Source organism: Rana temporaria, chromosome 4 (assembly GCF_905171775.1).
Source record: "Rana temporaria chromosome 4, aRanTem1.1, whole genome shotgun sequence".
NCBI classification, from domain to species: Eukaryota; Metazoa; Chordata; class Amphibia; order Anura; family Ranidae; genus Rana; species Rana temporaria.
In genome coordinates, this window is record NC_053492.1 from 475,406,495 (window position 1) to 475,421,029 (window position 14,535).

General features: G+C 45.9%; 1 protein-coding gene across 1 annotated transcript in view; it reads left to right on the forward strand.

The window, feature by feature from the left end:
• KCNK5 (potassium two pore domain channel subfamily K member 5) overlaps positions 1-13,443 on the forward strand; it is a 62,550-nt gene extending 49,107 nt beyond the window's left edge. The window contains exons 2-5 of the mRNA XM_040351838.1: positions 3,058-3,169; positions 6,120-6,286; positions 7,065-7,233; positions 12,115-13,443. Coding sequence (XP_040207772.1) covers positions 3,058-3,169; positions 6,120-6,286; positions 7,065-7,233; positions 12,115-12,911 — 1,245 coding nt within the window. The 3' untranslated portion in view covers positions 12,912-13,443. The remainder of the gene's footprint in view (positions 1-3,057; positions 3,170-6,119; positions 6,287-7,064; positions 7,234-12,114) is intronic.
• Positions 13,444-14,535: the final 1,092 nt, after the last annotated feature.

Consider the following 14,535-nt stretch of genomic DNA (forward strand, 5'->3'; position numbering starts at 1 on the left):
TTAACAGGTATTTTATTTTTGTGCGCGTCAAACAAATCGCTTTCGATTGGATGATTTAACCACTTAAGACCCGGACCCTTATGCAGGTTAAGGACCTTGCCCCTTTTTGAGATTCGGCACTGCGTCGCTTTAACTGACAATTGCGCGGTCGTGCGACGTGGCTCTCAAACAAAATTGGCGTCCTTCCCCCCCCCCCCCCCCCCACAAACAGAGCTTTCTTTTGGTGGAATTTGATCACCTCCTGAGGTTTTTATTTTTTGCGCTATATACAAAAATAGAGCGCCAATTTTGGAAAAAATGCAATTTTTTTTTTCTATAATATCCCCCAAAAATATATATAAAAAACTTTTTTCTTTTTTTTCCCTCAGTGTAGGCCGATACGTATTCTTCTACCTATTGATGCATAGATTTACAACTTCTTTAATTACCACTCCTAGCGCACACACACCCAAAATACTCTTCTCAAACCAATTCCCCTCCCCTCAATCGCCTTGTGGTGCCCCCCACCTCCCATGATACCACAATGCCCAGGGCAGCGGCCCCTCCTGCCCCCCCCCCCGAATATCCTTGTGGTGCCCCCCACCTCCCATGATACCACAGTGCCCAGGACAGCGGCCCCTCCTACCCCCCCCCCCCCTGAATATCCTTGTGGTGCCCCCCACCTCCCATGATACCACAGTGCCCAGGGCAGCGGTCCCTCCTGCCCCCCCCCCCCGTTGTTTTGGGCCTGGGCACAGGCAGAGAAGGTTCAGGGTGTTTTTGGTTAGGATTTTTTTCTCTAGAAGTCTAAACGGTTCTGTAGCTACACTTTTCTTTGTATTTGGGTCTCCCCCATGCTCTGTACATGGCTGTCGTCTCTCGGAAGTCTCGGCTCTTCCAAGTAACACATTGCACAGATGAAAGCACTTTGCGTTCCGCCCTTGGTTGGGATTAGCGCAGGGTTTTTGGCACTTTCTCTTGTCGTCCTCCCCCCTGTGTGATGGACATCCACAGATATCGGGGGGGGGGGGGGGGAAGGCTGCGCTCCTGCCAAGTACAGAGGAGCCAAACACCAAATGGTACAAGGCAGATAGCGGGGCTCCTTCCTGTCCTCTGTTCCTCTCCGCTCCATTATCTCTACCAGATGGAGGGGAAAAAAAATGGCAGACTCTCCTCCTTTCCTCTCTCTGGGCTCCTCTCTCACAGAAAAGAATGTTAAATATTTTTTTTTCTTTCTTTAAAAATACAAGTTGGTGGCGCCCAGAATGTTTTAAAGGGCCGGCAAACAAAATGGGCTTGAAAGTGATGCTAAACCCAAAACCATAATCGTCATATATTGCAGCTTACCAATCGTTGGTTTGCATTCGTTTTCTTTGCTTTAGGTGTCCCCACCCCCCCGTATTGACCGGGCGATCTGGCCAGTAACCCACCTCCCTGTATTAGAGCGAGCCCCCCCCCCCTGGTCTGGATGAAGGCGCAGTGGCGGTTCGTCCATAGAGGGCGCTGGAGCGCCGCCCTCTCTGGCTCTCGCCCGCCACTGAGTCTAATAACATACATTCATGCATTGCATGAATGTATGTTATTGTTGCCGCTGGTCTATTCAGAGATGGCCGGAAGTTGAGCGCCGACCACCTGAATAACGGCAGCTGGTTGGCTGTGCGGAAGTGCCTATCAGAGCCAGCGGCTCTGATAGGCTTTCCGAGTACAGCCCTCGGCTCCCGGATGTCTTATCCTCAGAACGTACGGGGGGTGCGTTCCTTGGAAAAGACTGATGGCGGCCGTCTCAGCCAATCAGGTTTGCAGATTCTGGTTATCGGTAACCTGATTGGCTGAAGCGTCACCAAGGCGGGAGAAGACATCGAGGGAACGTGGAAGGAGTAAGGTAAGTGCATTTTACAGGGCACAGTGGCGACAAAAGGGCACAGTGGTGACAATTGAGGGGCACAGTGGTGACAATTGAGGGGCACAGTGGTGACAATTGAGGGGCACAGTGGCTGCGTTTGGCATGGCGCAGTGGCTGCGTTTGATGGCATGGCACAGTGGTGACAATTGATGGCACAGTCGCTGCATTTAATGGGCACAGTGAGGCTGCAATTTTTTCTTTTGTTAGTTTGTGCCCCCCCCCCAAAAAATGTTGAGCACCAGCCGCCACTGGAGGGGGGGGGGGGGCACATTCAGTCTGGGGTGAGGAAAGTGTTGGTGTATCTAAATCTGCTAGCACGTCTAACAATGAAACCAAACTCCAGCTCACGCCTTTTTTAGGAGAAAGGTTTTACATGAAAGAGGCAGACGACCGTCAGCTTTGTAGCCTAGTCACATGTTTATGAGCGCAGTTCCCTGCTCTCCCATAGGATCTAATCTGCAATTTCAAGATTTAATCACAGCGGGCTGTGCCAGGACATAAACTCCAAAAAAAAGAGTTGTGCAATTTGTCGCTTGTAAAATAAACGTTTTTATGAATGACATGCGGCGCCGTCATTTTTTTTAATGTGATGTTGAACGTTATTGGATGACTGATGATGTGAAATTGGGCGGAGACGGTTATGATCGCAAGGTGTTTTGGAGCCTCAAAGGATGCCTTCATCAGGCATGTGGCGCCGCATGATGTGATCCTTGGAGATCTTTGGTCTGCTGGTGACACTACCTGCCTTGAATGTCTTTGGTTTTTTAGACGGTTAGATGCTGAAGCGACAGTTGATATGTACATCAAACTTCAGGAATGTGTGTGGTGGGAATATTCTACTTGGACTTGTGATCGTACTTTATCATTGGTGGCAGAAGAACCAAATTCTAACTGCCACTTTTTTTTGTTTAATGGCAGTTTCTTCTTTGTTGGTTTCATGATGTCATACCCCTTCTTCTTTTTTTTTTTTTGTATCTATATTATTATAATAATAATAATAGGAAAAAAAAAAGACCTTCCCAATCCTCGTATCCTTGTGCCAAATCTTTTCTTCTGATGTAATCTGTACATAAAGACCAGCTCATTTGTAGATAACATCAGTACAAGAAACAAAGAGAACAGAAAGTTCAAGGACCGTATGAAATAATTCCCTTTTCTTCTTCTTTCATCTGCAGACCGTGTCCAATGCTGCCGGTCAGGGGGTGACCATTACCGGGAACGCCACCTTCAACAACTGGAACTGGGCCAACGCGGTTATCTTTGCAGCCACCGTCATCACAACCATCGGTAAGTGTGAGAAACGACCTGACCTCAAGACCAAACCTGGCCACACACCAGTAGAATTTTTCTTTATTTTTATTTTTTTATTTTTTTGAACATTTTGTATGGAAATTCAGAAACTTCATTCATCAGAACATTCAATCTTGCTATTACTGAGTCAATGAGTTTTGTTGAACTCTTAAGATTCCATCCAGGCTTCTACTTGAATGGAAGCCCAGGTGTACTGAAAAGATTCTTTTTGTGCCTATAAAATGTGCATTACAATTTTTTCGTTTTTCTGTTTATGGTTAGAATTTTCATTTTGTTTTGAGAAAATATATATTTTTTTTTTTTTTTTTTTTATTGAATAATATTCTACTGGTGTATGGCCTTAAGGATAACCAAATATATATTTTTTTCTTTAAGATCTTGTTATTGCTGTCTGTATCCTCATTATCAATATTGGCCTGTTTTGGTGACCGTTTTTCGTTAATGGTGAAAGGCAGGGCTTTTTTTTCTCAGAATAGGTGCAGGAACTCCCTACTTCCGAGTCACCTGTTGTGTCCACCTCCGAGCACCATTCGTTGGTCCACCCCCTACCTACCTCTGAGCACCATTCCTTGGTTCCACTCCCTACACACCTCCGAGCACCATTTCTTGGTTCCACGCCTTACCCATCTCTGAGCACCGTTCCTTGGTTCCACTCCCTACACACCTCCGAGCACCATTTCTTGGTTCCACGCCTTACCCATCTCTGAGCACCGTTCCTTGGTTCCACTCCCTACCTACCAACCTCCGAGCACCATTCCTTGGTTCCACTCTCTGCCAACCTCCGAGCACCATTCCTTGGTTCCACTCCCTACCAACCTCCAAGCACCATTCCTTGGTTCCACTCTCTCTCAACCTGTGAGCACTATTCCTTGGTTCCACCCCCTACCCACCTCTGAGCACCATTCCTTGGTTCCACCCTCTACCCACCTCTGCGCACTATTCCTTGATTCCACTCCCTACCAACCTCCAAGCAAAATTCCTTGGTTCCACTCTCTGCCAACCTCCGAGCACCATTCCTTGGTTCCACCCCCTACCCACCTCTGAGCACCATTCCTTGGTTCCACTCCCTACCAACCTCCAAGCAAAATTCATTGGTTCCACTCCCTACCAACCTCCAAGCAAAATTCCTTGGTTCCACCCCCTACCTACCTCCAAGCACCATTCTTTGGTTCCACTCCCTACCCTCCTGTGAGCGCCATTCCCTTGTTCCACTCCCTACCAACCTCCGAGCACCATTCCTTGGTTCCACTGCCTACCCACCTCTTAGTAATGGATACAAAACCAAGTATCCATTTCTGGTGCTAAGTAAGTTGTATATGTTAGGAAGTAAAATCGATCCCTGTAGCCAGCAACAATGGAGCCCCCCCAGCAACAATGGACTTTGAACAGCTAGCAAAAATAGACCCCTCCCTCAACAGTTGATATCTCCCAGCAACGATTCTCTCCTAGTAGCATAAGAGCCCCCCCCCAGCAACAATAGATCCCTTACAGCGACAACTGACCTCCCCAGCAACAACAGACCCTCCCCCTGTAAAAATAGATCCCCCCAGCAACCAGCATTAATAGACCCTCCAGTAGACCCCAGCACCACTTGCCATTACGTACATTCAGAGCTGGAGGTTCCCGGAACTGCGTTCCTGCTGAAAAAAAGCCCTGGCGAAAGGAAATAAAATCTCAAAATTCCCAGTAGCATAAGAGCCCCCCCCCCCCCCAGCAACAATAGATCCCTTACAGCGACAACTGACCCCCCAGCAACAATAGACCCTCCCCCTGGAAAAAAAAATCTCAAACTTTCAGAACAGAAATAGTGGGAAATCATTAAATGGGGCCACTAGTTCTAGTGACAACCAGAGATTTCCTTACTTCCTGTTTTGTCTATGGGCCAGGAAGTAAAAGGAAATTCCCCCAATGGGATACAGATGGCAAAACAATAAAAAATCTAATGGGGGTTATACCATCCCTAATACTGTACAGTGGAAGCTTGGATTACGATTATAATCCGTTCTAGGAGAATGCTTGTAATCCAAAGCACTCGTATATCAAAATGAGTTTCCCCCATAGAAGTCAATGCAAACTAAGATAATTCGTTCCACATTGACTTCTATTGCATGCAATACCGCACGTGGCCAGAGGTGGGGGGGAGCCGTAGAGACTCAAATACTCAGACTGCTCGGGAACTGAGTATTTTCGAGTCACCGACGCCCCCGCACCTCTGGCCAAATGCGGTACTGCACACCGCAGAGGCTTGAGTCCTGCTAGTTTTTGCAAGACAACATTCGAAAACCGAGTCAGGATTTGGTGTGTTGAAAATAATCGTATAATCGATGTTTCGCGATTCAGCCTCAAGCGATTCTACATCGATGCAGAGAGCGGCTGAATTGCGATTGCATCGATGACGCCCTCCCGGCACGTCCCTGTCAGAGTCCTCCCATGCCTCCCTCCTCTTGTGTATGTCGCCCAGAGCGGCGATCTCCCGCTGTGTCACGGAGCTTGGTTCTGAAATGTTCTGTGGCCAATGTAACAAGTTTTGCCTCCTAGACCGGCTCCTATGATGGATGGCGCACACTGATCCAATGCGGGAACATTTTTAATTGGTGCGACGTCTATCATAGGAGCCGGTCTAGGAGGGGGTGGGACTTTGACAGTGACCACTGGGATATTTAAATCCAAGCTCTGTGATACATTTTGATAGGCACCAGTGAAGCAGCATTTGATAGGCACTGGTGAGGCTGCACTGATGGGTTTTTGATGAAAACCATGTGCAGTAGTCGTGATGCACATGGCCGCTGAATTGACCGCTGAATCAAATCATTGACACGATAATCCTAATAGAATCGTGAAGATGCGCAGCTCTAGTGTGTAGCAGACTTGACTCTATCCAAGTGTGCGTCTTAGTAATTTTCTCTTTTTTTTTGGTTCTGTTCAGGTTATGGCAATATCGCTCCCAAGACGTCGCCTGGGCGCCTCTTCTGTATATTCTATGGCTTGTTCGGGGTGCCGCTTTGCCTGACTTGGATCAGTGCTCTGGGGAAGTTTTTTGGAGGACGAGCAAAAAGGCTGGGCCAGTTCCTTACTAAGAGAGGCGTCGCACTGGTAAGAATCAATACGCTGTATACCATACACCAGACCTTCCAGCTGAGTAAAATTCTCCAGCTGCTATTAACCTGCCTTTCTAGGAATAATCCCAAGTTTTTGGAGGTCCCAGCTCCCCCACCCTCCTGTAAAAAAAAAAAGTACTAATGCCTGGAATATTTAACGTTTGACACAAATTATGATAAAACATTGTCTACATGGTAGTTGGGGTATAATATAGTCTGTGGTACATAGGGGGGGGGGAGTTAAACCTAGTCCAAGTGGCCCATGGGGGAGAAAACCTAGTCCAAGTGGCCCATGGGGGAGAAAACCTAGTCCAGGTGGCCCATGGGGGAGAAAACCTAGTCCAGGTGGCCCATGGGGGAGAAAACCTAGTCCACGTGGCCCATGGGGGAGAAAACCTAGTCCACGTGGCCCATGGGGGTGAATAATGGCCCACATGGTATGAAGGTAGAATACCACATCCCTTCTGAGAAACGGCAACCAAAAGTTTTGGGAATGGATGGGAAGCAGAGCAGGTGGCAACACTTTATTTCTCTATGTCACGTGTAGAACACATGGTGCGGTTTCCTCCGGATTTCATGCAAGTCCCGTCACCTGCTGCCCATCTGCTCCCCTGCTGCACCCTCTTATCTTCTGCTTCCAACCTCTGTCCGTCTGGGCGGATTGTTTTTGTTTTGGGCTGACGTGATGTATTTATGGATTTTTAAATGGGAATTTTTTCATAAATATCTGGTTTGTGGAAAGTCAATTTCTCCTCTTCTTCTTGCTCTTTCAGAGGAAAGCTCAGATAACCTGTACGGCAATTTTCATTGTCTGGGGTGTCCTCGTACACTTGGTAATCCCTCCATTTATCTTCATGAAGACTGAAGGCTGGGACTATATCGAAGGCCTCTACTTCTCCTTTATCACCATCACCACCATTGGATTTGGGGACTACGTAGCAGGTTAGTTTGTTTTTGTTGAAAAAAGAAAAAATACTGCGCTATCTAGTAAACTGAAAAGCCGCTAACACAGCAAATGAGATCAAAAAGTTGCTAATAAAACATGTGTAGAAAAGTGTAGCGCTAACAATGAAACAATTAGTGATAAACAATTGTAAAAGATAACGTGCAACACCACGTGAATTAATGGTATATTAAAGTCCATATATTAATGACTGAATCGGTGAATCCTTCTCAAATGAATGGAAAACGCACACATAATGCAATGCTTAAAAAATGTGAAGAGTCCACCACCACTTATGACAAGGGGCTTACCGGATCGATTGGACCCAGACAGGCATATACCTACTAGGCCAATCAAACTTTGTTAAAGATGATACGCTGAAGAGGGTACACCATACACGTCATGCGATTCGGTATCAATGAAGAAAACCTCAGGCAAATGGTATGAAAATGGTTTTCAGCAAGCAGCGACGTTCACACGGAGGGTATATCAGTAATCCAACCGATAAGTATGAAAAAGAAAAAGCAGGGCGCACATAGCATAATTCCGTAAAAAAAAAACAATATATTTTAAAAGAGAGTAACTCACATTTTGCAATGTTCAATCGAGCTCATAAAAAAAGGGTAGCGGGAACAACAGCAGTTCATCCCGACATGTTTCGTTACAAAAAGAACATCATCTGGGGTGCTGTCATCATGCTACACTTACCCTTAAATACATCAAAGGACCCCCACATTCATATCAAGGCTCCAATAGGCAGCTGGTGTCCATATCACAGCACTTCCTGTTTGTTACAATGGAGGATATGGCGTGCGGGTCAAGCCTCTCTTTCAGTACAGGAAGTACATCGAGAGGGTGGATATAATGGACCAAACCTCAAAGAAAAGAGGATTAAAAATAGTGGAGCTATAAGATCGCTGAATAGCATCTGCTCCGATTTATAATAAAATTGGCTGTGCAAAGACCCGATCCATGGATCGCAGCGTCTATATTACTAAAGGGATGTGCGCTCCATTTTCTCACAGCACATCATGTGACAGTGCAACCAGGCCTCGTTCTGAAATCCAGGACGGTTGCACATGATTTTTCCCTATTGGTAGATTGCGGTCACCTGACCGCATTACCAAGCCTCGTTATGGATCCAAAGTTATGCACTCTTTGTGCTTTTCCTATTCCCTAGTGTTTTCTCCCCTGATTATGTTTTCCCTATATGCATATCCACAGTGATGTTGTTCATTGTAATCAGCCTGCTGTGGAACGCATAGCTTTAAATTCACAACGAGGCTTGGTAGTGAGGTCAGGTGACTGCCATCTACCAATAGGGAGAAAGTATGTATACTCGTCTTGGTTTTCAGAATGAAGCCTGGCTGTGTCCCTATATGCACATCCGCAGCTATGCTTTTCAGGGCAATTAGACTGCTGTGGAGTGCATAACTTTGGATCCATAACGAGGCTTGGTAATGCGGTCAGGTGACCGCAATCTACCAATAGGGAAAAATCATGTGCAACCGTCCTGGATTTCAGAACGAGGCCTGGTTGCACTGTCACATGATGTGCTGTGAGAAAATGGAGCGCACATCCCTTTAGTAATATAGACGCTGCGATCCATGGATCGGGTCTTTGCACAGCCAATTTTATTATAAATCGGAGCAGATGCTATTCAGCGATCTTATAGCTCCACTATTTTTAATCCTCTTTTCTTTGAGGTTTGGTCCATTATATCCACCCTCTCGATGTACTTCCTGTACTGAAAGAGAGGCTTGACCCGCACGCCATATCCTCCATTGTAACAAACAGGAAGTGCTGTGATATGGACACCAGCTGCCTATTGGAGCCTTGATATGAATGTGGGGGTCCTTTGATGTATTTAAGGGTAAGTGTAGCATGATGACAGTACCCCAGATGATGTTCTTTTTGTAACGAAACATGTCGGGATGAACTGCTGTTGTTCCTGCTACCCTTTTTTTATGAGCTCGATTGAACATTGCAAAATGTGAGTTACTCTCTTTTAAAATAAATATTGTTTTTTTTTACGGAATTATGCTATGTGCGCCCTGCTTTTTCTTTTTCATACTTATCGGTTGGATTACTGATATACCCTCCGTGTGAACGTCGCTGCTTGCTGAAAACCATTTTCATACCATTTGCCTGAGGTTTTCTTCATTGATACCGAATCGCATGACGTGTATGGTGTACCCTCTTCAGCGTATCATCTTTAACAAAGTTTGATTGGCCTAGTAGGTATATGCCTGTCTGGGTCCAATCGATCCGGTAAGCCCCTTGTCATAAGTGGTGGTGGACTCTTCACATTTTTTAAGCATTGCATTATGTGTGCGTTTTCCATTCATTTGAGAAGGATTCACCGATTCAGTCATTAATATATGGACTTTAATATACCATTAATTCACGTGGTGTTGCACGTTATCTTTTACAATTGTTTATCACTAATTGTTTCATTGTTAGCGCTACACTTTTCTACAATAGTTTGTTTTTGTTGTTTGTCAGTACATTTTATATTTGTAGGTATTCGGTGCTTCTGTATTATGCAGCTATAAGAGCTTCGACTCTTCTGGGAAAGTGGTCCACAAGGTCAGGCACTGATGAGGACGAGAAGGCCTGGCTCGCAGTCTCCGCTCTAATTCATCCCAAAGGTGTTCTATAAAGTTGAGGTCAGGACTCTTTGCAGGCCAGCCAAGTTCATCCACCCCAAACTCTCGCTCATTCATGTCTTTATGGACCTTGCTTTGTGCTCTGGTCCAAATCATTTGGTGGAGGGGGGGGTTATGGTGTAGGGTTGTGTTTGGCCCCTTAGTTCCAGTGAAGGGAAGCAGAGCCGTTCGGAAATGGTCAGCTAGCCTCTGTTCACAAGCCTTTCCGAAGTTTGCCAAGGTCAGCCGAGCTGTCCCCTGGGCCTTTTCCGTGCGTTTCCGAGGCTCAACGGCCCCTCCCCCCCACCACCACCTGGCCACATGCGGTATTGCATGCCATTGAACTCAATGCGGAACAAATTATTTTAGTTTCCATTGACTTCAATGGGGAAACTCGCTTTGATATGCGAGTGCTTTGGATTACGAGCATTCTCCTGAAACGGATTATGCTCATACTTTTGAAATCAGAGTACATGGCTTGGTATTTCGGGCAGCTATTTTATTTAAGAGAAATTCCGAAAACATGGCCTATTGGGGGGGGGGGGGGGGGGGGGTACTGGAGGATAGGGTTGAGAACCACTGCTGTAAAGTGCTGCGTAAAATTGATGGCGCTATAGAAGTACCTGTGTATTCAATTTGATGGTATTTACGCTACATCGAAATTGTGGTTTTTGGATTCTCGGTCTTTCTAAAATGTATTTTGTTTTGCTAATGTATATCTCTCCTGCGAGGAGGCGTGTCCTCCTTGTATCCAAGTCATCGAAAAATGCACAGTTGCCAGAAATGTACTTCCTTTTTAAATTCCCAAATTGCAAAATAGTGTTTTGTTTTTTTTTGCAAGTTTGATGTGCACTTATGACTGAAAAGGACCTTTCACACACTTTTTTCACTCAGAGTACCGTATAAGCCGAGTTTTTCAGCACATTTCTCTTTATGCTGAAAAAGCCCCCCTCGGCTTATACTCGAGTCAGGTTTCCTGTCCGTATTGATGAGGAGGGAAGGAAACCCATATCACGCAGTACATTGTTCCCTCTGATTCACAGCGGCGGCGGTGTGTTGTCTAGGAAGTCCGTGCCGTCCCGCCGCCTCCTCTTTCGTCTGTGACGAGGAGGAGGCGGAGCTTTGTTACAGTGGACGGTGCCGACTTCCTATACACACACAACGCCGCTGTGAATCGGAAGGGACAATGTACTGCGTGAACTGCAGGGGCGTCATTGGGCCCGGGCTTAGGGGGCTGTAGCCCAGAATGGGTCCCCGTAAAGCCTGAGTCCTGGGCATTTAGCTAGCCATTGTTGGCTCCGAGCTGCGAGCACCGGGACCGTTCTGATCCCGAGTGCGGCCGAGACCGAGTGCCGCCGCGCCGATTGTGGCCGAGTGCGATAGCAGGCTGGTCCCGCCTTCTGGAGCCCAACGCCTATGATGAACGTCCCACTGATCCAATGCCGGGACCACGGGACATGTGATATCCATCATAGGCGCCCGAAGCTCCAGAAGGCGGAAATTACAATACCGCGGCGCCACATAACCGAGATGATCCCCACTCGGAGCTCGGGCGGGCGGCACACGCATCGATCGGGAGAGATCAGGGCAGCGGAGGAGCGATCGGGTGATAGCAAGGTAAAAAGGCCACTACGTTCAACAGGCAGTAAACTAAATGTAAATGCAAAGTCAGATAGGTGTATGTCAGGTAGGTAGGTCGATAAATATTACCATTTTTTTTGGTAAAATTCGGTGGCTCGGCTTATGTTCGGGTCGGTTTTCCTTCCCTCCTCATCAATACTGAGATAAGGTATATGGGCACAGTGAGGCGGCTTATGGGCACAGTGAGGCTGCAGATGAGCATTGTTGACCCTCTTTTCTACTTACAGTAGCCAATGCATTCTCACCCTAGGCTTATACTTGAGTCAAGTTTTCCCAGGTTTTTTTTTGTGCTAAAATTAGGTGCCTCGGCTTGTATTCTGGTCAGTTTTCCTTCCTTCCTCATCAATACTGAGATAAGGTATATGGGCACAGTGAGGCTTCAAATGGGCATTGTTGACTCTCTTCCACTTACAGTAGCTGCTGCATTCTCACCCTAGTCTTATACTCAAGTTGATATGTTTTCCCAGGTTTTGTTTTTGTGGTAAAATTAGGTGCCTCGTCTTTATACTCGAGTATATACGGTAATGAATTTGGTTTTTGGTCAACATCCAAATCTAAAATGTCTAATTTTCTATTTTTCTTTATTTTCAGGAGTGAATCCAAAGGTGACTTATAGCGTCCTGTACAGATATTTTGTAGAGATTTGGATCTATCTTGGACTTGCCTGGTTATCGCTGTTCATAAACTGGAAGGTCAGCATGTTTGTGGAGGTTCACAAAGCCATTAAAAAGAGGCGGAAAAGAAGGAAAGAGTCCTTTGAGACTGACCCATGTACGAAGAAAACCAAGCAGGTCCCCATGGCGGGTTCCAAGGATATAAACATTCTAAGCTTCCTTTCCAAAAAGGAGGAAACGTACAACGATCTGATCAAGCAGATCGGCAAAAACGGTTTGAAAAACGGTAGAGAGAGGATCCTTAACGGTGAACTTCCCGGGAGCGCGCCCAACAAAAGGAAGGAGATGATGGTGGTGTACAACAAACGCAACAGTCTTGGGTTCGACGCGGTTACCTTCTCCAGCGGCCTTCCGAAACCCAACGGCATGAGGCCTCTCCAAGACAAGGAAGCCACGATCTTCATCAACCAATTGGACCGGATCAGCGAGGAGGAATCTGAACCCTGGGAGACCAAAGATTACAAGCCTTTGATTTTCCAAAACAACATTACTTTCGTGAACGTGGAGGAGGAATGTGATCTGTCGGAGGAGGACGAGGAAAAATCCAAGTCTTCCATAGAGGAAAATAACGAGCCCCCTGAGACTCCCACCAGACTCGACGAGTTTACTTGTCTAGACGAGGAGTCTTTTTCCAGCAACGATGCGGAGGAAACGGTTCCGTATGAACAGCTTCTAAACGAGTACAATAAAATCAATAACATGGGAGATACGTGAAGACCGTGAGATCTTGGGACTCGTTGACTAGGCGTTGGGGGGGAGGGGATATTTAAAGCAATGGTTGGTGAAGTCAAATGTTCTTGGAGTAAAGTTGGACCAAGTGAACATTCTGCCATGGAAATGGTGACACTTTTTGAGTGTTTGGTACATTCCTACACTGGACAACGTATAGTGAAGGTCTTGCCAGAAGACCTCGATGTCAAATTCCGATGACATCAGTGCCTTTTTGACAAAAACGTGACATTTTTCGCTCCCTGCCTTCTGTGTCCATTTAATTTCTTTTATGAAAATACTTGAATTTATTAGAACTGTGGCACTCTTGTGTATATATATAGATTGTGTTTTAGTTGCACTGTCTTGTGACAAAATGTGTACTGAGATGTCCATGTCATGAATGAGTGGCAGAACAATTTTTTTTTTGAGGGGCTCGGCAATCAAGGAGGGGGTTCAGGTTCTTTAAAATACAGTGGAACCTCGGATTACGAGCATAATCCATTCCAGGAGAACGCTCGTAATCCAAAGTACTTGCATATCAAAGCGAGTTTCCCTATTGAAGTCAATGGAAACGAAAATAATTAGTTCCCGCATTGACTTTAATGGCATGCAATACCGCATGTGGCCAGAGGTTGGGGGCGGAGAGCCTTGAGAAACTCATGGAAAGGCTCGGGAACTAAGCCTTTCAAGGCATTTCCCAACAACGTCGATCGGCTCCGTTTTGCATTGACTTTAATGGCATGCAATACTGCATGCAGCCAGAGGCAGGGGAGGGGCACCGGAAAGCCTCAAACACTCGGAAAGGCCTGAAGGACAGCTCGGCTAACCTCGGGAACGTAGTATTTCCGAATGGCTCCGCTCAGCTCCGGTGCCCCCCCCCCACCTCAGGCCAAACGTGGTACTACACAACGCTTTGGCCTGAATCCTGCTTGTTTTGCGAGACAACGCTCACAAACCGAGGATAGGATTTTTAGAAATACAGCGCTCGTCAACCCCGAGGTTCCACTGTAAAGAAAAAAATAATTCTGGTGACTTGGGGGGGCTCCAAGGGATTCGCCTTAATTCACAGGGATTTCCTCTAACTTCCTGTTTGGATATTGGACAGGAAGTGAAGGGAAATCTCCCCAACGGGACACAAATGGCGGCAAAAAAACGATCCTCCCTTCAAAATGAAGAAGGAAAGGGTGTTTTTTTGTTGTCTATACTTTTGCAAAAAACATTAATTACACTCCTTTTTGCTAAAAAAAAAAAATCACAAGGTAGCCCGGAAATGTGTAAATTTTTTATTTTTTTTCCCCCCTCCACATCGGATGAGCTTGTACCTCCTTTTTGCTTAATGCCTCTTTTGCCTATCATTCTTTTTGTCGTGTTTTTTTTTTTTTTTTTTTCTTTGCACAACTGGTACTGTATGTGTTTTTTTGTCTTTTTTTTTTGTTTGTTTTTTTAAACTTGGAAAAAGTTTGTTTTAGAGTCTTCCAACAACGCAGCCGTAGGGCCAAATCAATGGTTTTATAATTTGAGAGACCTAATTTTATGGTGAAGAATTTCCTCCTTTTTCTATCTATTGAAACCCGTATGTGTATGTCTGTGCTATTGTTTTTTATTACGTGTGTTTTTTTTTTTTTTT